The sequence below is a fragment of the Oncorhynchus tshawytscha genome, linkage group LG05, assembly GCF_018296145.1.
Source record: "Oncorhynchus tshawytscha isolate Ot180627B linkage group LG05, Otsh_v2.0, whole genome shotgun sequence".
In the NCBI taxonomy this organism is placed as follows: domain Eukaryota; kingdom Metazoa; phylum Chordata; class Actinopteri; order Salmoniformes; family Salmonidae; genus Oncorhynchus; species Oncorhynchus tshawytscha.
Genome location: NC_056433.1, coordinates 13,504,955 through 13,527,601, shown reverse-complemented (window position 1 = coordinate 13,527,601; position 22,647 = coordinate 13,504,955). Strand labels below are relative to the sequence as shown.

Sequence of the window (22,647 nt, the reverse complement as noted above, 5' to 3'; positions counted from 1 at the left end):
TTTACTGACCTAATTGTTCATCTAATACTTTTTTTGCACTATTGGTTAGAGCCTGTAAGTAAGCCTTTCACTGTAAGGTCTACCTGTTGTATTCGGCGCACGTGACAAATAAACTTTGATTTGATCCTCCACCTCTAAATCAATCCCTCTCCAGAGTACAGGCCTCGATGATAAAAGCGAATCCGACCATCACCCATGGTGAGACAAAACCGCGACTCGGAGGGTGAAGAGCAATTTTTGTCAGTCCTGTCTGATCCAGCGATGGTGGGTTTGTGCCCATAGGAGACGTTGTTGCCGGTGATGTCTGGGGAGGACCTGCCTTACAACAGGCCTACAAGCCCTCAGTCCAGCCTCTCTCAGCTTTTTGCGGACAGTTTGAGCACTGGTGGGGGGATTGTACGTTCGTGGTTTAACTCGAGCCGTTGTTGCCATCCTGTACCTGTCCCGCAGGTGTGATGTTCGGATGTACCGATCCTGTGCAGGTGTTGTTACACGTGGTCTGTCACTGTGAGGACAATCAGCTGTTTGTCCTGTCTCCCTGTAGCCCTGTCTCAGGCATCTCACAGTACAGACGTTGCAATTTTTTGCCCTGGCCACATCTGCAGTCCTCATGCCTCATTGCAGCATGCCTAAGGCACGTTCACGCAGATGAGCAGGGTCCCTGGCCATTTTCCTTTTGGTGTTTTTCAGTCAGTAGAAAGGCTTCTTTTAGTATCCTAAGTTTTCATAACTCACCTTAGTAGCCTACCGTCTGTAAGCTGTTAGTGTCTTAACGACCGTTCCACAGGTGCATGTTCATTAATTGTTTATGGTTCAGTGAACAAGTATGGGAAACAGTGTTTATACCCTTTACAATGAAGACCTGTGAAGTTATTTGGATTTTTACAAATGATCTTTGAAAGACAGGGTCCTGGAAAAGGGACGTATCTTTTTTTGCTGAGTTTAAATAGCTAGCCAGCTACTTAATCCTGTTGCCCAAATCCAACATTATAAGCAACCAGCTAGCTTCATCTGGCTAGTGAGGCTCGACCGGACCAGGTTATGTATTATGTAACGTGCAGTCCCATTCAGATCCTGATTGGTCAACAAGCTTATGACACGTCAAATAGTGTTATTTGACACACAAGGACCCAAACGGCGTTCCATAGATATCCTGGTTGAGAATGAAAAGAACAATGAAACAGCCCAGCAAGTAAGTGAAATAAATCGTTTTTGATTATGTTTTACTGGTAATGGGGATGTATAAATGCCAACAAAATAATTTTTTGATCAGTGTGTGTAACCTTTTTTTTAAACTAGGCAAGTTAGTTAAGAACAAATTCTTATTTACAATGACTACTTCCCCGGCCAATCCCGGACAACGCTGTGCCAAATGTGCGCCGCCCTATGGGACTCCCAATCACGGCCGGATATGATAGAGCCTGGATTCGAACCAGGGACTAGTGACGCCTCTTGCACTGAGATGCAGTGTCTTAGATCGCTGCGTCCTTGTGTGTGTTAACTATTTAACTGTACTAGAATGCTTAAAAGGCCGCAGATTTAAAAAAAAAATATTGGTTAAATGACACCAATGAGAAGAAGAGACTTGCTTGGGCCAAGAAACACGAGCAATGGATGTTACACTGGTGGAAATCTGTCCATTGGTCTGATAACTCTAATGAACTTATCCTCTGCAGCAGAGGTAACTCTGGGTCTTCCTTTCCTGTGGCGGTCCTCATGAGATCCAGTTTCATTATAGCATTTGATGTTTTTTGCTACTGCACTTGAATAAACTTTCAAAGTTCTTGAAATTTTCTGGATTGAATGACCATGTCTTAAAATAATGATGGACTGTCATTTCTCTTTGCTTATTTGAGCTGTTCTTACCATAATATGGACTTGGCCTTTTACCGAATAGGGCTATCTGTATACCACTCTTACCTTGTCACAACACAACTGATTGGCTCAAATGCATTAAGAAGGAAAGAAATTCTATAAATGTACTTTTAACAAGACACACCTGTTAATTGAAATGCATTCCAGGTGACTAACTCATGAAACTGGTTGAGATAATGCTAAGAGTGTGCAAAGCTGTCAAGGCAAAGGGTGACTACTTTGAAGAATCTAAAATATATTTTTTATTTGTTTAACACTTTTTTTTCTGACTACACAATCCCATATGTTATTTCACAGTTTGTCTTCACTATTATTCTACAATGTAGGAAAAAAAAAACCTTGAATGTCTTGGATTTACATACAGAATAAAAATACAAAAAGTCAACCAATAACAGGAATCCTTCATGATTACATGCAGCAAATTGACATTTTTGAGTAGTCTTGCTCAATTAACCTGGGGTGTGTATAGCTACTCCCAACATTTGGGTTGTGAAATGTGTATTCTGTTTAGTGTCCTGAGGCGCTTGCTGTAGGTTTCCACCAGACCGGGTGTTTACTTTCACTGGACCTCGATACTTTACCCGTGGCTTTCCCTGGACACCAGCCAGGTTTCTCAAACACCACACACACTATTACGCACATGTACACACACACACTCTTGCAAACATAAACACATCTACACACACACACACACACACACACACATATACATACTTGCACAATATTTCGTTCTAATATGGCTTTTCCAGTAAGCCGTATACGACATCACACATGTACAGCATATGATTCCTGAAACAAAGCCCTCAGAGTTTTCAAAGCACTCCAAGATTAGGACCTGAGTTGTCTTTTATGCTCTTTACTATAGGTTCTTGGTTTTAACCCACAATGAGAACACGCCATACTGATTAGAACCCAGTTCTAATCCTGACAGGTCCTGCTAGCCTCTAATGAGACTCTTGACTCTCTTCAAGCCTTGATTATTAAACTTCTGTATATCCCTCCCTTTTAACATGGCTGACTCAGTTGAAACTTTAAACCATTGAGAACCACAGTCTTTGAACCACCCACTAATTAAACATGTGGCCAGCCATGCACCCTTCCATGGCCAGAAGAGCCAGTCAGAGCAGACCACCAGGCAGCCAGGAGGAGGGGAGTTGTCTTACGACCAGCATTTACTTCTCAGTTAGAGGGCCAACACCCAGATGTGGAGAATTACTGACTTTTTATTTGTACCCAGAAGAGAGGTATACATTTGAATGGGAAAGATTAAAGTGTCATACGACACATTTTCAAGAAGATTAATTTGGGTATGGTCTTTAGTATTTCATTTATTGTTTTGGTTGATTATTATTCTAGGATGTGTCTATTTAAAAAAATATATATAATTTAAAAAAAGTTTGCTTTCTCTCGATTATAAACGACTAGATGTTTTCCTTATACACAAGTTACAATAATATTTCTCAAGGTCACAGCAGGAAAGACTGCTGCCAAACGTCTCTTCATCATTTTTCTGAGACAATACTTTTCTGTGGTATGCGATGTCACTTGGCAGTCTCGATTTACTGGCCTTACTAACAGTGAAAGTGATTTAAAATCTCATGTACACAATATAAAAAAAGCCACAAAACAATCCCCAGAAGATTGAATACTGGGATAAAGCAGAGAAAGAAGTACTCTGGTTTAACCAGAGTGAGTGCTACGTAGCGTCACAATGGGGATAATAGTTCGGATCGGATGAGAAGAGATCCAAGATGGTTTTTCAGGACTCAATGCTTCCATAACATTATATACCCATGATATGTACTGTGCTGGCCTTGTACCTGTCCAACATACAGTGCATTTGGAAACTATTCAGACCCCTTTTTCCACATTTTGTTACGTTACAGCCTTATCCTAAAATTGAGGAAAATTATTTATTTAATTCATCTACACACAATACCCTACATTGGCAAAGGGAAAACTGATTTAAAAACAGAAATACCTTATTTACATAGGTATTCAGATGCTTTGCTATGAGACTTGAAATGGAGCTCTGGTGCATCCTGTTTCCATTGATCATCATCCTTGATGTTTCTACAACTTGATTGGAGTCCACTTGAAGTGAATTTAATTGATTGGACATGATTTGGAAAGGCACACACCTGTCTATGTAAGGTCCCACAGTTGACAGTGCATGTCACAGCAAAAACCAAGCCATGAGGTCAAAGGAATTGTCCGTTGAGCTCAGAGACAGGATTGTGTCGAGGCACATATTTGGGAAAGGTACCAAAAAAATTCTGCTGTATTGAAGGTCCCCACAAGACCGTGGCCTCCATCATTCTTAAATGACAGAAGTTTGGACTGTTCGTAGAGCTGACCGCCAGGCCAAACTGAGCAATCAGGGGAGAAGGGCCTTGGTTAGGGAGGTGACCAAGAACCCGATGGTCACTGTGACAGAGCTCCAGAGTTCCTCTGTGGAGATGAGAGAACTTACCAGAAGGACAACCATTTCTGCAGCACTCCACCAATCAGGCCTTTATGGTAGAGTAGCCAAACGGAAGCCATTCCTCAGTAAAAGGCACATGACAGCCCGCTTGGAGTTTGCTAAAAAGCACTTAAAGGACTCTCAGCCATGAGAAACAAGATTCTCTGGTCTGATGAAACCAAGATGTGATGCTTGGCATTCAGGCCAAAGAGTTCAATCTGGCAGCATCCCTACGGTGAAGCATGGTGGTGGCAGCATCATGCTGTGGGGATGTTTTTAAGCGGCATGGACTGGGAGACTAGTCAGGATCGAGGGAAAGATGAACAGAGCAAAGTACAGAGATTGATGAACACTCCTGAGTGCTCTGGAGCAGGTTATGGTTCACTCTACCTTGGGAGCACCATTCACATAACCTCCACCGTGACCATGGCCTATGGACATGTTGCACCATTAAGTCAATGTTTTTACCTTGTCGTTATGGATTATCATAGTCTTCATCAGACATGTAATCAGGCATAGGAAATATCTGGTAAATAGGGTTCTGAGGTGTCTCCTTCAGGGGTCAGTAATGACATGGCAAGAAATGTCAACAACTTAGCCGCACAATTTTTAACACAAATGATTTTTTATTTAACCTTTTTATTTAATATTTAACTAGGCAAGTCAGTTAAGAACAAATTCTTATTTACAATGGCGGCCAAACCCGGACGGCGCTGGGCCGATTGTGCGCCGCCCTATGGGACTCCCAATCACGTCCAGATGTGATACAGCCTGGAATCGAACCAGGGACTGTAGTAATGCCTCTTGCACTGAGATGCAGTGCATTAGACAGTTATATGTATTTATTGAAAAAACACATTTCCAAGACATAAATCAATCAAATAAACATTGTAGTTCCCATAACACCAAATAAGAACTGAACCCTTCAAAACGGATTCCAATCGTTGTCTGGTTGGTGTTAGTTTGCGAGATCACTGCTGAGCTCTTTCAGATGTTCCACTACAATAGTCAAGTTATCCTCACCCAGGATATGAATGTACAGCAATGGTCACCTGTAATTTTGGATAAGGCTAAATCAATTACAGGCATGGTTGACCACACCCTATTTCCCGGCACTCACGCCAGAAGGATGTCTTCATGTTCTTCTTCAGATAGTGTTTCAGTTCGTCCTTCCAAATGGCACATGTTCACTGTCCTTTACAGTCTGTTATGTATTGTCCATTTTCCTACCAGTACACTAGCAGCATGAAGGAAGTTGACAGGATCTCTCTCCATGCTCACTCTACGTGGACTCATGTCGCACAGCGTGAGAGAAGACATGAGAGAAAAGGCAGTTGATGGCTTTGACTGGATGCTGTGTACAGGTTGCTGGCTCGGACTCAAGTCTCACGGTAGCAGTGGTGCAGGACCATACTGAATGCCATTGTCACCATTGCTTCAGACGGTTGAGGTTCTGACTGTTCTTGGTCAAATTATATAACAATTTCATGTATCTAGATAGCATCTGTAGTCAACTTCGCCATAACCTCGAGAGGCTTGACCAGAACAGCAGTTTAGTTTAGGGCATTTCTGATTCAGAAAATCCAGACAAATGATTTACTGTATGACAAATGATAACTACTAGCAATATTCTGAATACAAATTTCTAAAACAAATGTCAAAGAGAATAAAAAATAAACAGTTTAAACCATTTTTCCCCAAATTGGCTTATAGTCCCCTATCATCTTGGCGATCTCACTGCAAAGTTACAGGGTCAGGGAGTTAGAGGTCCAACCCTTAGGGAAATATCCCGACCATACAGCAGACCCAATCTGTTGAGATTTGTTATGGAAGCAAGACGACAGCAAACAAACCACAGCAACACACTTCATATTAAACTAGAGGTGGGAAAAACTTTTCTTCCTTTTGAAAAGGCAGACGTGAGGATTTAATTTTTTTTATTTCACCTTTATTTAACCAGGTAGGCAAGTTGAGAACAAGTTCTCATTTATAATTGCGACCTGGCCAAGATAAAGCAAAGCAGTTCGACACATACAACAACAGAGTTACACATGGAGTAAAATAAACATACAGTCAATAATACAGTAGAAAAATATATACACTGCTCAAAAAAATAAAGGGAACACTAAAATAACACATCCTAGATCTAAATTAATTTTTTATTTTAATTTTACTAGGCAAGTCAGTTAAGAACAAATTCTTATTTTCAATGACGGCCTAGGAACAGTGGATTAACTGCCTGTTCAGGGGCAGAACGACAGGTTTGTACCTTGTCAGCTCGGGGATTTGAACTTGCAACCTTTCGAATGAAATATTCTTTATTAAATACTTTTTTCTTTACATAGTTGAATGTGCTAACAACAAAATCCCACAAAAATTATCAATGGAAATCAAATTTATCAACCCATGGAGGTCTGGATTTGGAGTCACACTCGAAATTAAAGTGGAAAACCACACTACAGGCTGATCCAACTTTGATGTAATGTCCTTAAAACAAGTCAAAATGAGGCTCAGTAGTGTGTGTGGCCTCCACGTGCCTGTATGACCTCCCTACAACGCCTGGGCATGCTCCCGATGAGGTGGCGGATGGTCTCCTGAGGGATCTCCTCCCAGACCTGGACTAAAGCATCCAACATCTCCTGGACAGTCTGTGGTGCAACGTGGCGTTGGTGGATGGAGCGAGACACATGTCCCAGATGTGCTCAATTGGATTCAGGTCTGGGGAACGGGCGGGCCAGTCCATAGCATCAATGCCTTCCTCTTGCAGGAACTGCTGACACACTACAGTCACATGAGGTCTAGCATTGTCTTTCATTAGGAGGAACCCAGGGCCAACCACACCAGCATATGGTCTCACAAGGTGTCTGAGGATCTCATCTCGGTACCTAATGGCAGTCAGGCTACCTCTGGCGAGCACATGGATGGCTGTGCAGCCCCCCAAAGAAATGCCACCCCACACCATGACTGACCCACCGCCAAACCGGTTATGCTGGAGGATGTTGCAGGCAGCAGAACGTTCTCCACGGCGCCTCCTGACTCTGTCACGTGCTCAGTGTGAACCTGCTTTCATCTGTGAAGAGCACAGGGCGCCAGTGGCAAATTTGCCAATCTTGGTGTTCTCTGGCAAATGCCAAACGTCCTGCACGGTGTTGGGCTGTAAGCACAACCCCCACCTGTGGATGTCGGGCCCTCATACCACCCTCATGGAGTCTGTTTCTGACCGTTTGAGCAGACACATGCACATTTGTGGCCTGCTGGAGGTCATTTTGCTCCTCCTGCTCCTCCTTGCACAAAGGATGAGGTAGCGGTCCTGCTGCTGGGTTGATGCCCTCCTTCGGCCTCCACATCTCCTGATGTACTGGCCTGTCTCCAGGTAGCGCCTCCATGCTCTGGACACTACGCTGACAGACACAGCAAACCTTCTTGCCACAGCTCGCATTGATGTGTCATCCTGGATGAGCTGCACTACCTGAGCCACTTGTGTGGGTTGTAGACTCCGTCTCATGCCTACCACTAGAGTGAAAGCACCGCCAGCATTCAAAAGTGACCAAAACATCAGCCAGGAAGCATAGGAACTGAGAAGTGGTCTGTGGTCACCACCTGCAGAACCACTCCTTTATTGGGGGTGTCTTGCTAATTGCCTATAATTTCCACCTGTTGTCTATTCCATTTGCACAACAGCATGTGAATTGTATTGTCAATCAGTGTTGCTTCCTAAGTGGACAGTTTGATTTCACAGAAGTGTGATTGACTTGGAGTTACATGGCCCTCGCTACATATTCGTCGCCAGACCCACTGGCTCCAGGTCATCTACAAGTCCATGCTAGGTAAAGCTCCGCCTTATCTCAGTTCATTGGTCACGATGGCAACACCCATCCGTAGCACGCGCTCCAGCAGGTGTATCTCACTGATCAACCCCAAAGCCAACACCTCATTTGGCCGCCTTTCGTTCCAGTTCTCTGCTGCCTGTGACTGGAACGAATTGCAAAAATCGCTGAAGTTGGAGACTTTTATCTCCCTCACCAACTTCAAACATCTGCTATCTGAGCAGCTAACCGATCGCTGCAGCTGTACTTAGTCTATCGGTAAATAGCCCACACATTTTTACCTACCTCATCTCCATACTGTTTTTATTTATTTACTTTTCTGCTCTTTTGCACACCAATATCTCTACCTGTACATGACCATCTGATCATTTATCACTCCAGTGTTAATCTGCAAAATTATAATTATTTGCCTACCTCCTCATGCCTTTTGCACAATGTATTGCCTTTTGCACACAATGTACACACAGTTAATTGTTTACTCCATGTGTAACTCTGTGTTGTCTGTTCACACTGCTATATATATATATATATATACAAATACAAATGTTGCTAAAAATTATAACCGGTTTTTGCTTTGTCATCATGGGGTATTGTGTGTAGATTGATGGAGAAAAACAAAACAGTTTAATCCATTTTTAGAGAAGGTTGTAATGTAACAAAATATGGAAAAAGTCAAAGGGTCTGAATACTTTCCGAATGCACTGTAGGTACTGGAACCGTGCTGGAAAGATAATGTGACAGTAAAATATCCAAGCCAGCACTGTATGGTTTGAGTCGGCAGAATACTGTGAAAATGGTAATAGTGAACTATACAGGATACAAGATGCTAAATGTATCTCTTTTCCTTTCCAGATGTTTTACTTGTAGGAACCTTTTCCTGCTTCTGCGTTTCTTCCTCTGAGTTCTAGGCCAGGATTACTGTGAAGCACTTTGTGATAACTGCTGATATAAAAGGACTTTAGAAATATTTGATTGCTTGGACTCCTACACTTGGGGAATTTTATCATATTTTTTATCTCGTCTCGCCAATAGGTACTGTTGCTCTGCTTGCTGATGATCACTGTCATCGTGGTCGTATTTGCCTTGAAGCAGCGCTGCGATGTTAAAGGTACGGTTTAGTTAACGAGCCATCTTTGTCTACGGACCTTTTTTGTGCTTGGCAGCTGTGCAAAACTGACCATTTGTAAACACAGAAACAAAACCCGCCATTGTCTTTATGAGCTCGCCCACTGAATAGACGCTTTTCAGTAAAAATAGAAATCCTGTTCTAGTCTAATTTAATGCATTGAATGTCCAGTTTAAATGGTTCAATATTTTATTTTGAGAAAAGGCAAAAAACAGCCAAGGGTCAGCATTAACATCCATGTTAAGCACAGCATTCAATGTGTTGTCAGCCATAACTAACCAATCATATGTACTTTTTCCAGCTTTTTGTAATCTGTCAAATGTTACCAATTATTCTGAGGAATGTAAATAACATTCTGAGTAACGTATTTGACGTTCTGAGTAATATAAATGTAATTCTGTGTAACAAGTCACATTCTGAATAACAAATGACATTCTGATTAGCGTAGTTGACATCCTGAGTAACACAATGACATATTTTCCTCATCCCCTGTAGTGACAAGCTGTAAAAACAGGTGTGTGATGGGCAGCAGGGACAAGTCTGCATCGTGCCACTGTGACCTGTCCTGTGAGAAAGAGGGAAACTGCTGTCTGGATTACACTGAGGTGTGCGTGGAGCCTGGTAAGTCCCTAGACTACCTCAAGTGTTACTGCAACACTACACTACCAGAGGTATGTAGAGCAGGAGAGAATGGGCCAGGTTACCCACCAGCTACCCACCATCTATTAGCCCATAATGACAAAGGAAAAAACGGAAATATCGCATTTATATAAGTATTCAGACCTCAGTACTTTGTTGAAGCACCTTTGGCAGCAACTACAGCCTTGAGTCTTCTTCTGTCTTCTTCTTCTACAAGCTCGACACACCTGTATTTGGGGAGTTTCTCCCATTCCTCTCTGCTGATCCTCTCAATCTCTGTCAGGTTGGATGGGGAGTGTCGCTGCACAGCTATTTTCAGGTCTCTCCAGAGATGCTCGATTGGGTTCAAGCCCGGGCTCTGGCTGGGACACTGAAGGACGTTCAGAGACTTGTCCCGAAGCCACTCCTGCATTGTCTTGGCTGTGTGCTTAGGGTCGCTGTCCTGTTGGAAGGTGAACCTTCGCTCCCAGTCTGAGGTCCTGGACGCTCTGGAGCAGGTTTTTATCAAGGATCTCTCTCCAATTTGCTCCGTTCATCTTTCCCTCGATCTTGACTTGTCTCCCAGTCCCTGCCGTTGAAAAACATCCCCACAGCATGATGCTGCCACCACCATGCTTCACTGTAGGGATGGTGCCAGGTTTCCTCCAGATGCGATGCTTGGCATTCAGGCCAAAGAGTTCAATCTTGTTTTCATCAGACCAGAGAATCTTGTTTCTCATGGTCTGAGAGTTCTTTAGGTGTCTTTTGGCAAACTCCAAGTGGGCTGTCATGTGCCTTTTACTGAGAGAGGAGTGGCTTCTGTCGGCCAATCTTAAAAGCCTGATTGGCGGAGTGCTGCAATCAGGCCTTCTAGAAGGTTCTCCCATCTCCACAGTGGAACTGGAGCTCTGTCAGAGTGACCATCTGGTTCTTGGTCACCTCCCTGACCAAGGCCCTTCTCCCCTGATTGCTCAGTTTGGCCGGACGGCCAGCTCAAGGAAGAGTCTTGGTGGTTCCAAACTTCTACAATTGAAGAATGATGGAGGCCACTGTGTTCTTAGGGACCTTCAATGCTGCAGACATTTTTTGGTACCCTTCCCCAGATGTGTGCCTTGACAATCCTGTCTCAGAGCTCTACGGACAATTCCTTTGACCTCATGGCTTGATTTTTTTTCTCTTACATGCACTCTCAACTGTGGGACCTTACATAAACCGGTGTGTGCCTTTCCAAATCATGTCCAATCAATTAAATTTCCCACAGGTGGACTCCAATCAAGTTGTAGAAACATCAAGGATGATCAATTGAAACAGGATGCACCTGAGCTCAATTTCGAGTCTCATAGCAAAAGGTCTGAATACTTATGTAAATAAAGTTTGTTTTTATTTTTAATACATTTTTTTAAATTTCAAAAAATCTTTTCGCTTTGTCATTATAGGGTATTGTGTGTAGATTGTAAATGTAATCCATTTTAGAATAAGGCTGTAATGTAACAAAATGTGGAAAAAGTCAAAGGATCTGAATACTTTCCGTGTGTGTTTGTGTGTGTGCGTGTGTGGACTTAAAGATGAATGCTTTCTCCTGTACAGAATAAATTATTAACACTATTATAAAACACATTTTTTTTTAGGTGAACTGGAATGTTCACTGCAGATGGCAGGCATGTGGACTCTGAGATAAGGCAGAGCATGACAGAACCCATGTGGTCAATTGTGTGCAACATCATCCCATATGAAACCCACAGTGCCAAGTCTTCCCTTTTAGGGTCCTTTCTGGTGTAACAGTACTGCTTCCAACACTCTCCTCACCTCGAACCAGGGACCCTCTGAACACATCGATAACTGCCTCCCACGAAGCATCGTTACCTATCGCTCCACAAAAGCCGCAGCCCTTGGGAAACAACGTCATCATGGTCTCAGAGCTAGTGATGTCAACACTAACTAGCTAGCCATTTCACACCGGTTACACTGGTCACTGTGGCCAGCGGTCCCCTAGCTTCCATGTGGTATTCTCGGCAGTGTGGTTTCCCCACACATGGTTTTATATTTTACATGACATTTTAGTCATTTAGCAGATGCTCTTATTCAGAGTGACTTACAGTAGTGAGCTCATACATTTTTCGTACTTGTCCTATGTGGAAATCGAACACACAACCCTGGTGTTGCAAATGCCATGCGCTACCAACTGAGCCTCACAGGAACATGTTGGTTTTTCCCCTTGATTATTGTAACATGGATGCATGTCTCCTAAGACTAACTGAGCTTAGCATCCCCCTGTCAGACCTTCCACTTGACCAGTAGGGAGGAAGGTAGAGCGAGACCATCGCGAGTTGAGTCGGCACTTCTGGTTCAGTCTGTGAGGAGATGTTCTGTAGACTCACATGTCAGTATCTGCTGTTGCTAGCTAAACAGCAACACTTACAGTAAGCTGGCTCTTAGTTTAATATCTTTGCACCAAAGAAAACAAGTGATGTGTGAGTTGGCTGCCCAAGGGCTTATATGAAAGCCACACCACCAAAAAATATATACAATAGCCAGTTTGCGTAGGATGCATGCTAGCAAAGCCACTACACAACACAACGCTAAACAATACATGAATTGCACTATACCACTGCTACACCTGTTTGGCAGCTACTGACTTTAAAAAAACATAGCTGATGTGGCTGACTTGCTTAAACAAATGTGGTTTCTACTGACAATTGAGATGTACAAACTATGGCATAACACCGAACCCAAACCGGCTGCGCGCGTGCGATAACGTGCATAAGTTTATTTTGTCCGAATACACCAAACGCGATCACGACACGCATGTTAAAATATCAAAACAAACTCTGAACCAATGACATTAAATTTGGGGACCGGTCGAAAAGCATTAAACATGTATGGCAATTTAGTCAGTTAGCTTGCACTTGCGAGCGAATTTGTCCTATTTAGCTAGCTTGCTGTTGCTAGCTAATTTGTCCTGGGATATAAACATTGAGTTGTTAATTTACCTGAAATGCACAAGGTCCTCTACTCTGACAATTAATCCACACCATAAAACGGCCAACTGAATAGTTTCTAGTCATCTCTCCTCCTTCCAGGCTTTTTTAATCGTTTAACTGATATGGCGATTGGCATCTAAACTTTCATAGTTTTACTACGACAACCGGCAACAGTTAGTCCTTCATTCACCCAGGAGGGTATAACCAATGAGGAGATGGCACGTGGGTACCTGCTTCTATAAACCAATGAGGAGATGGGAGAGGCAGAACTTTCAGCGCTATCTACGTCAGAAATAGAAAGGAGTTCTATTTTAGCCCTTGGCATCGCAGACGCTCGTTGGTGCGCTTGAGCGGTGTGGGTGCAATAATTGAGTAACATGGATTTCTAAATATATTTTGCGATGCACGCGACGTGTCCGGTCTGGTCAGCATGTGCGGGGACGACAAGCGAATATGAGGCAAGCTGTAATTTTGATTAAGACATTAAGCGAGCTAGGACAGACGTAGTCAATATAACTATTTGTACAGCACTTTTGAAATGTACAGCGACAGAATTCTGTCGGTGTACATTAGTGTTCTCTCTGTATACCAAGTCAGAACCATAGGATAAATAAAGTGCGTGTATAAGCAGACAATGAAAACTCTTAAAATATTTGATGATTACATTTCCCTAAAACAGGTTATAGGCTGTGTGCACCACCAAGTCAGAACAGTAGGCACATTTTAAGAGGGGTAAATAGACCAAATTATTAGGGTGAGGCACAAGGGCTAAACAGCCTACTACACAACATACACTTAGTATTACTTTCTTAACTACATTATACATTTATTAGCTACAGTATGCATATCTCCCAGGCATATTACATTATTTATGCAGCAGCATACATTACATGTTTGGACTCACCTTGTTGTGCTGTGCTCACTTGAAGAGGAAGATGGCGCGGCAGTCCTTCGTGAGCAAATTTTGTAATCAAAGTCTGGCTCTAGAAAGAGGCCGGAGTTCCCGATGTTTACAATTTGTTGGATCAAAGTTCAAAACGTATTTTCTCAGTCGTAGTCAGTCGTAGTCAGTCGTAGTCATTTTACCGGAGTTCCCAGTTGTCTTGAACTCACTAAAGTCAGATTTTGCAGTTCCGAGTTAAGTTATTTTGAGGACGGCACAAATCATGCTTCATTGACAGCATGGCCAATGTTTATAAACACTAGGAAAAGAGAACCTTAATTTTAGACTTGGGACCACACAGCCACTCCACTGAATATCAGGCTAATGATTGCTTTACAATGCTTGCAGTTAGCCACTGATTCCTTCCGAACCACTCATTGTTGAATTTGTGATTTCCAACTTGTTAATGTTTATGTCCAATGACCGATGAGCACCGATACGTTTTATCTAGAATTTCTCGTAATTATTTATCTTCACATGACAAGGATTTGCCAGTAGATTGTCGACTTGATTCATGATGATGACTGCTAGCTAAGATTTTATAAGTATAATGTTGACATGCTCAGTCCAATCAAAGCTACTGTATTGATTTGACGTCATTTTATCTGTGGCCAATGACCTTGAGCCATCTTGGATGGGCACTCCTAATGTAACTCTATGGAAGCACCCAAAGGGCTAGAATTTTAGAGCTCTACCTTTAGACTTGGTGGTGACGTAGTGTCCCCATGAGTGACAGAACACTGAGTCAATCATGGCATAACGCTCCGTATTTTCTGCTGGCTTGCCACACCACCACAGAAAGCACTGAGCTAGGCCGAAACGCCTGCAGTTTGGAGCTGCCTTTCTCAAGAAAACAAAAAAAGACACCATGTTTGTATGCTGCTTTATGAACTCAATGATATATATTTGTTCGCAAACTGATATGTGACACGTATTAATGCAAGAATAACATGCAAAACACAAGCCTGTTTGTTGCTAATAATATGGGCTCAAAACAGGTAGTGCTCTGTCTCTGTCTGTTCTAATGGGTAATACTCACTTGCTTTACTGTAGTGCTTTGTGAGAAGCAGACAGCGGTAGGAGAGATGACAGATTCTTCAAATGCTGCTCTCTGAGTTTGTCCTTAAGTTGCTCTCCTACAAACAAACACACGCTCACACACACACACGTATTCGCTCTCTTCCTCTCTTTCTTCATCTTCCTCTTTCCTTCTCTCTCTCTCGCGCTCTCCCCTCTCTGTCCTTCTCTCTCACATTCTCCCTAATTTTTCTGTCATAAAATCTGTTTCTCTCTCTCTCCTCTCAGGTCAGCGTTGGACCTGTTCCAGATTCCGCTGTGGTGAGGAGAGGTTGGCCAATGGCCTGTGCTCCTGCTCTGATGACTGTGTGAAAGCAGGGGACTGCTGTGCAAATTACTACAGCTCCTGCAAAGGTAAAACCATAGACTAAACTGTCCTTGCATGGATTGCATTCCCAAACAACATCAATTTTTGCAACAGACCTTGGTCAAATACATTTATCATATAGATTCAAATATTTAAATATGCTTGTTTTAAGGCTATATCAAGTGCACCTCAAAAACTTTCAAGTATTTTGCCCAGGTCTGTTACGTAAAGGCCTATACTCAGACAGTTTACAGTTGGTTGTTGACCGTTAGAGTGGGTGGTTGGTTGTTTAGAGTGGGTGGTTGGTTGTTTAGAGTGGGTGGTTGGTTGTTTAGAGTGGGTGGTTGGTTGTTTAGAGTGGGTGGTTGGTTGTTTAGAGTGGGTGGTTGGTTGTTTAGAGTGGGTGGTTGGTTGTTTAGAGTGGGTGGTTGGTTGTTTAGAGTGGGTGGTTGGTTGTTTAGAGTGGGTGGTTGGTTGTTTAGAGTGGGTGGTTGTTCACAGTTGGTTGTTGACGGTTGGTAGAGTTGTATTCCAAAGGAAAGTAAGGCTCACCAGATATTAGGACATTGTGTCAAGGGATTTTAGGATTTAACACATTTGCAGCTGAATATAAACTGAATTCCACCTTTGATTGTAAAAACATCTTCCTATAGTTCCAATGCACTCAGTCCCACAGATAGACTTGTGTGTGTTGATTTCTGATTGATGTTGGTCTCTCTCTTTTCTAGCTCTTCCAGTGTGGTGGAATGAATTCCACAACATAAGGCCCTCTCAATCTTTCACTATCCCTGACCATCTTATAAGTGCTTAGACCAGTGTTTCTCAACCTTATTTGTACCAGGGACCAGCAAGCTAGGGCCTTCCTATTTGGACACCCACTTACACTAGCACTTCTAGAACTGAATAAATGTCAGAGAATTGAGGTTGAGAAACACTGGCTTAGACTATACAGGATCTCATATCTACATTTTAGAGCTGTTTTAGAGTCATCCAGTTGGCTTCATACTTATCACTCTTAACTACCCTAATAAAGCTTTAACTCATGGTCATTTCAGCTAGTATTCACCATTACTTGGCTTGCTTTAGCCTAAATATATATTAGATGTGGTTAGATGTGGTTTAAGTGTAATGTGATTTTAGTCTAGTAGATAGATGTACTGTCGATGTGTTTGGTAGTTTGCCACAAATGAGTGACGATAGTATGGTTGATTTTATAATACTTTCCAGTGGGAGTGAAGTCTTGGATAGAAGAGGAGTGTGAGGACATTCAAACACCACAATGTCCTGCCAGGTAAGTCATTTTCCACAACTGCAGTACTTTCTCTGTGAGAAACACTTTCATACACCACAGTCTGAAGATAGTATCTACTGTTGAATGTGGAGGTCCCACTGTGCTTTAAGGCACAGCACAGTCCTTGATTTAAACTGCTTGATAGTGTATACACACAATGTGCTGTTGTTACTTAGTCACACTACAATCTGTGCGTACTACAGACAAAAACAGAGCACATTATGACGCAAATGCATTGTGTACAAGTTGAGGCCATTTGCTCTACTTGTGAGACTAAAACAGGATTAACACAAATGTTATTCCTGGCTTTTATGATGGAGAAGTTGGAGTGAAGATGTTCAGTGTCTATATGGAAACTTAGCTAATGGGGCTGTGTATTGAGTGTGTGTGTGGCATGTTGTGCGAAAAGGGTGGGACCACAGACTTGTTGGACTATGGAAAAGTTAACAGCTGGTTGTCTTGAAGCCATTTTTAGTCTGAAAGACCTTCCCAAAGGTCTAATTAATGTTTTTCTTTTGAATGTTTTTTCTTCTTCTTAATGACTGACGTCACTCATTCTTGTCTTTTCTCTTTTGGGGAAGGGAAGGATTTGTATTGGCTATAACTTCAAATTAGGGTTTATTTTATGAGTTGTTAGCCTTTACAGGAAAACACAAATCTCCTCTGGTGCGGCCCTCTCTGTCATGATGAATAGATAAGACGCCTATTACTGAACCACAGAGAGCCTTAAATAACTTTAACATACATCACTTACCTCTGTTATCCCTCATATTGGAGAAAAGAGAGGGAGAGTGGAAGAAGGAGTAAAAAAGGAAGGAGAGAGAAAAAAAGCAACTGTTGTGTTCGACTGAAATCTGTCTTTACCCTGCATTGCATTTCAGTTGAAAAGGGGAAGGGGAAAGTTTTTTTTTTTTTTTTTTTTTTTTTTTTTTTTTTAATTCTCAGGGAAATGGGAACATTTTTAAGCCACAGGCCTTAGAAACATCTGACTCATCTTGGATGCAGCCATCCAGCCCCAGACCTCTTCCTGCCCTTCCCCTCCTCTCTGTGTGGGCTGAATCCATCCTGCCTATCCGTCTCATCTAGTCAGCTCATGTCAGTTCCCCACAGTCAAAGGGCTTGCTTTGTGTTCCTCCACACAAACCCACAGCACAACTACTGTAACGGTGGAACTGTGCCATCCACACTGTGCCAGACTCAGACAGTTTTAGATTCATGCTTTCCAGGAAAAATGTATGTTCTGTTTTAACCTCAATACAGCTCATTCTCTGTTTCTATCCCCAGTTTTTCCAAACCCCCACTGATCCTGGTGTCTATGGATGGCTTCCAGGCAGGTTATTTAAAGGCCTATGGCAGTCTTCTTCCAGTCATCAGCAAATTACGTAAGCACACCATTGTTTTCTGGTGCTTAGGGCAACATTTGGCATGAAACATTCTAAAGAAGTTATTTGGTTTCTGGTTGAAACGACATCAGATTACAATCAAGTAAAGACGTTGTGGAGGAAATTATCCTGTTTCAGGAAACTATTGTTTATTTGGCCACATATGTCCGCACCATCGCAAAAGACGTCAGTGGTGAGGGTAGGCAACAACATCTCCTCCCCGCTGATCCTCAACACTGGGGCCCCACAAGGGTGCGTTCTGAGCCCTCTCCTGTACTCCCTGTTCACCCACGACTGCGTGGCCACGCACGCCTCCAACTCAATCATCAAGTTTGCGGACGACACAACAGTGGTAGGCTTGATTACCAACAACGACGAGACGGCCTACAGGGAGGAGGTGAGGGCCCTCGGAGTGTGTTGTCAGGAAAATAACCTCACACTCAACGTCAACAAAACTAAGGAGATGATTGTGGACTTCAGGAAACAGCAGAGGGAACACCCCCCTATCCACATCGATGGAACAGTAGTGGAGAGGGTAGCAAGTTTTAAGTTCCTCGGCATACACATCACAGACAAACTGAATTGGTCCACTCACACAGACAGCATCGTGAAGAAGGCGCAGCAGCGCCTCCAACCTCAGGAGGCTGAAGAAATTCGGCTTGTCACCAAAAGCACTCACAAACTTCTACAGATGCACAATCGAGAGCATCCTGGCGGGCTGTATCACCGCCTGGTACGGCAACTGCTCCGCCCTCAACCGTAAGGCTCTCCAGAGGGTAGTGAGGTCTGCACAACGCATCACCAGGGGCAAACTACCTGCCCTCCAGGACACCTACACCACCCGATGTTACAGGAAGGCCATAAAGATCATCAAGGACATCAACCACCCGAGCCACTGCCTGTTCACCCCGCTATCATCCAGAAGGCAGGGTCAGTACAGGTGCATCAAAGCTGGGACCGAGAGACAGCTTCTATCTCAAGGCCATCAGACTGTTAAACAGCCACCACTAACATTGAGTGGCTGCTGCCAACACACTGACACTGACTCAACTCCAGCCACTTTAATAATGGGAATTGATGGGAAATGATGTAAATATATCACTAGCCACTTTAAACAATGCTACCTTATATAATGTTTACATACCCTACATTATTCATCTCATATGCATACGTATATACTGTACTCTATATCATCGACTGCATCCTTATGTAATACATGTATCACTAGCCACTAACTATGCCACTTTGTTTACATACTCATCTCATATGTATATACTGTACTCGATATCAGCTACTGTATCTTGCCTATGCTGCTCTGTACTATCACTCATTCATATATCCTTATGTACATATTCTTTATCCCCTTACACTGTGTATAAGACAGTAGTTTTGGAATTGTTAGTTAGATTACTTGTTGGTTATTACTGCATTGTCTAGAAGCACAAGCATTTCGCTACACTCGCATTAACATCTGCTAACCATGTGTATGTGACAAATAAAATTTGATTTGATTTTAAAACCATTATCCACATGGTGAAATGATCCATTTACTTTGGCAGCTTTTAACTATTTTTCGTCTCCATCTATTTCAGGCAACTGTGGCACTTCTACGTCATACATGAGACCTGTCTACCCCACCAAGACCTTCCCCAACCACTACACCATTGTGACTGTAAGTGTTGATGCTCGTCTTAGTTGCTCTAATATGGAACCAGTTGCTCTGCAGAATTGTATACACAACTGGCCTATTTGTTTTTTTGAAAATGGAATTCACTTAAAAGAAAGATGACTCTTTAAAATCACCTTATCCATCAAATTGTCACTTATGACTAATGATAACAAATTACCTCCTGTTGTGGCTGGATGGCTAGGACATGCTGCACCTCAGGAGAAACTGTGTTGGAGGTGTGCAACCGTAGGCGGTGATTTCAGATCTACTGGATTAACCCACACCTTCCATTTAGCCTCCAGAATTCTTTCAACACAGTGGGTTAACCGGTGGCTCCAGTGGGTTAACCAGTGGGTTAACCGGTGGCTCCAGTGGGTTAACCGGTGGCTCCAGTGGGTTAACCGGTGGCTCCAGTGGGTTAACCGGTGGCTCCAGTAGCTCTCTGTGATGAAGTGGTTTAGATGTAAAGTTACAGATGATAAGTCCACTTAGTCGTGCAGCTGTCAAAGCACTGGTGTGTGTTACTCCCACAGGGCCTCACTGGTGTGTGTTACTCCCACAGGGCCTCTATCCAGAGTCCCATGGGATTGTTGACAACAAGATGTATGACGTGACCCGCAACGCCTCCTTCAGTTTGAAAGTTCCCGAAAAATTCAATGCCAAATGGTACCAAGGAGAACCAGTGAGTGGATGCATTGGAATACACAACAGTGCAAATACCGCACCTTCATTCAATGTTAGTTTACTGCTAGAACTTATTGGTTTGAGGATAATATGGCCCTAGTGTTAGGAGAAATGTAAGTTGACTGGTAGCCTGAAACGGAGAACCTGTTTTGCTAACATTCCACTCCTTGTGTCATGTTAAGAATGACAAGGAGTGTAATGATAACTCAAACAGACTGGTACCCAGGCTAGAAGAGTGGTGCTTGGGAAGACATAAGGGGCCCTGTTGTTGTTAGAACAAGTCACAGATGGCACTTTGAGAAGATTACCTCCTGAAACATTTAGCTGGAAAAATGCATGAGGAATAATAACATGAATGTTGTTGAGGAAATTCATTTGAACTGTGTTTACTAAAACAACCCAACTATGAGACATAATGACATTACAGAACAATGTTTACTAAAACGAGTTCCATAGGGCATCGCACAGCGTCGTCCGGGTTAGGGGAGGGTTTGGCCTGGGGGCTTTACTTGGCTCATCGCGCTCTAGAGACTCCTTATGGCTGGCCGGGTGCCTGCAGGCTGACTCCGGTCGTCAGTTGAACGGTGTTTCCTCCGACACATTGGTGCAGCAGGCTTCCGGGTTAAGCAGGCGGGTGTTAAGGAACGCGGTTTGGGAGGACACATGATTCGACCTTCGCCTCTCCCGAGCCCGTTAGGGAGTTAGGGTTAACCCATTGGGAGGGGATTGTAATGTGGCTCATATCGTGAGGAGCTGAGGATCATTACACTGGGCCCTCCAAACGGGAAGGCACGTCCCTGTGCATCAACTTTCTTTCAAGCCTCTTCACACGTCCGCCAGGCTTTCTGGTGGCCTCACGGCCGCCATCCCACTTCTGAAACCAATTTGGGGGGGTAGCCCCAACTGCGACTCAGACCTGGGTCCAACGACTGTCAAGCCAACACCTTAACCATTACACCAAGAGGTCTGAACCTCTTGATGAGGTTTCTAGGTGTTAATGTCGCTACATTACCCCCTTCCTTCGGGAGAGCGTGCCCCTCACGTGTACATGCCTCTCCAATAGCCTAACAGGCACCATCTCACTTCTGACAACCAATGTAGCGAACGGAGGGAGCAGGAAGCAAACCCGGGTGGCTGGAGTGAAAGGCAAACAGCGTATAGGGTCAGTTTTGATGAATTTATTGAGCTATTAGGGTAGCTCTTTCTAGTGGTCTGTGGTTGTTTTGATGATCAGAGCACCTCCACTGTCTCTCTCTCTCTAGGTTTGGTTCACTGCCATGGACAATAACCTGAAGTCAGCCACATTCTTCTGGCCGGGCTCTGATGTGGCAGTCAATGGAAGATTACCTGACTTTTATAAGAAGTATGACAAGTAAGAGACATGTGTAATGGTCTTTCTTATCCATGTTTGTTTGTCATAATAAAGAGGAGTAGGTAATTATCCGATAGTGAATACCCCATCTTTTTGTTTTGTAGGATATAAAGTATGAATGTGTTATTTGGAGGTGACCAGCATTTGCTGTAGTGTACTGTAGCAGTGTGTAAGCTATCCATAGTGATGCTTTCTAAAGTAAGAAATAAAGCAGTATCTTTGTTTTAGGAACATCTCATTTGAGGAGAGAATCTCAACCATATTTCAATGGCTGAACTTGCCTCAAGGGGAAAGGTATGGTAATATGCTTCTTATAACCTTTAAATGAGCATCATTTTGAAGGACAGTCCAAACACTGTCGTCATCTCTTTCATTTGATCGGACCTCACTATGTAATCAGAGTCCTTTCATTTTGTTTTCATGTAGGCCAGATTTTTACACTCTGTACATGGAGGAACCAGACTCTGCCGGCCACCAATACGGACCAATGAGCAGCCAGGTCAGATCCATCTCTATTCATTCAACCCACCAATCAGGTGGGGGGGTAATTTATAACCAATCAAAGCAGGCCCAGCAAAGACCACAAAGTAGTCAGGCAGAACTCCTGGGCCTTGTAGAACATGTGGTGTTATGAATGACTATATAATGTATTTGCAGGTGATTGAGGCCCTGCTGAACGTGGACAGGTTGTTAGGACTTCTAATGGACGGCTTGAAACAGAAGAACCTTCACCGCTGTGTCAACCTGGTGCTTCTGTCTGACCACGGTGAGCAGCATGTTGCCACAACACACAGCCGGATTGTCCTGTACACACAGTGGTCTCTGCGATCAACCAAGGAATCAGTAGCCTTGTTTTCTACACAACATTCAGATGAAACAGTAGATTGGAAAGTGACTTGTTGTTTTAGCTCCTACTGGAGCAAAGGGCCTCGAGGGGAAATGTACAGTACAAGAGAAACAATGTTTCTCAGAGATAAGCACTAAGAAAGTCAATGTGAAAGCAGGGGAGGCGGAGGTAACACATTTAGTGT

At 43.2% G+C, this 22,647-nt stretch overlaps 1 protein-coding gene across 2 annotated transcripts in view; it reads left to right on the top strand.

Annotated features, from left to right (window-relative positions):
- The window catches only part of enpp1 (ectonucleotide pyrophosphatase/phosphodiesterase 1), a 43,438-nt gene that overhangs the window by 5,723 nt on the left and 15,068 nt on the right, over positions 1–22,647 (top strand). For both annotated transcript variants that reach the window (XM_024419722.2, XM_042321515.1), the window contains exons 2-12: positions 9,199–9,274; positions 9,788–9,913; positions 15,140–15,265; positions 16,446–16,509; positions 17,794–17,891; positions 19,484–19,563; positions 20,123–20,242; positions 21,507–21,616; positions 21,845–21,910; positions 22,043–22,115; positions 22,274–22,382. In XM_024419722.2, the coding sequence (XP_024275490.2) occupies positions 9,199–9,274; positions 9,788–9,913; positions 15,140–15,265; positions 16,446–16,509; positions 17,794–17,891; positions 19,484–19,563; positions 20,123–20,242; positions 21,507–21,616; positions 21,845–21,910; positions 22,043–22,115; positions 22,274–22,382 (1,048 nt within the window). The remainder of the gene's footprint in view (positions 1–9,198; positions 9,275–9,787; positions 9,914–15,139; positions 15,266–16,445; positions 16,510–17,793; positions 17,892–19,483; positions 19,564–20,122; positions 20,243–21,506; positions 21,617–21,844; positions 21,911–22,042; positions 22,116–22,273; positions 22,383–22,647) is intronic.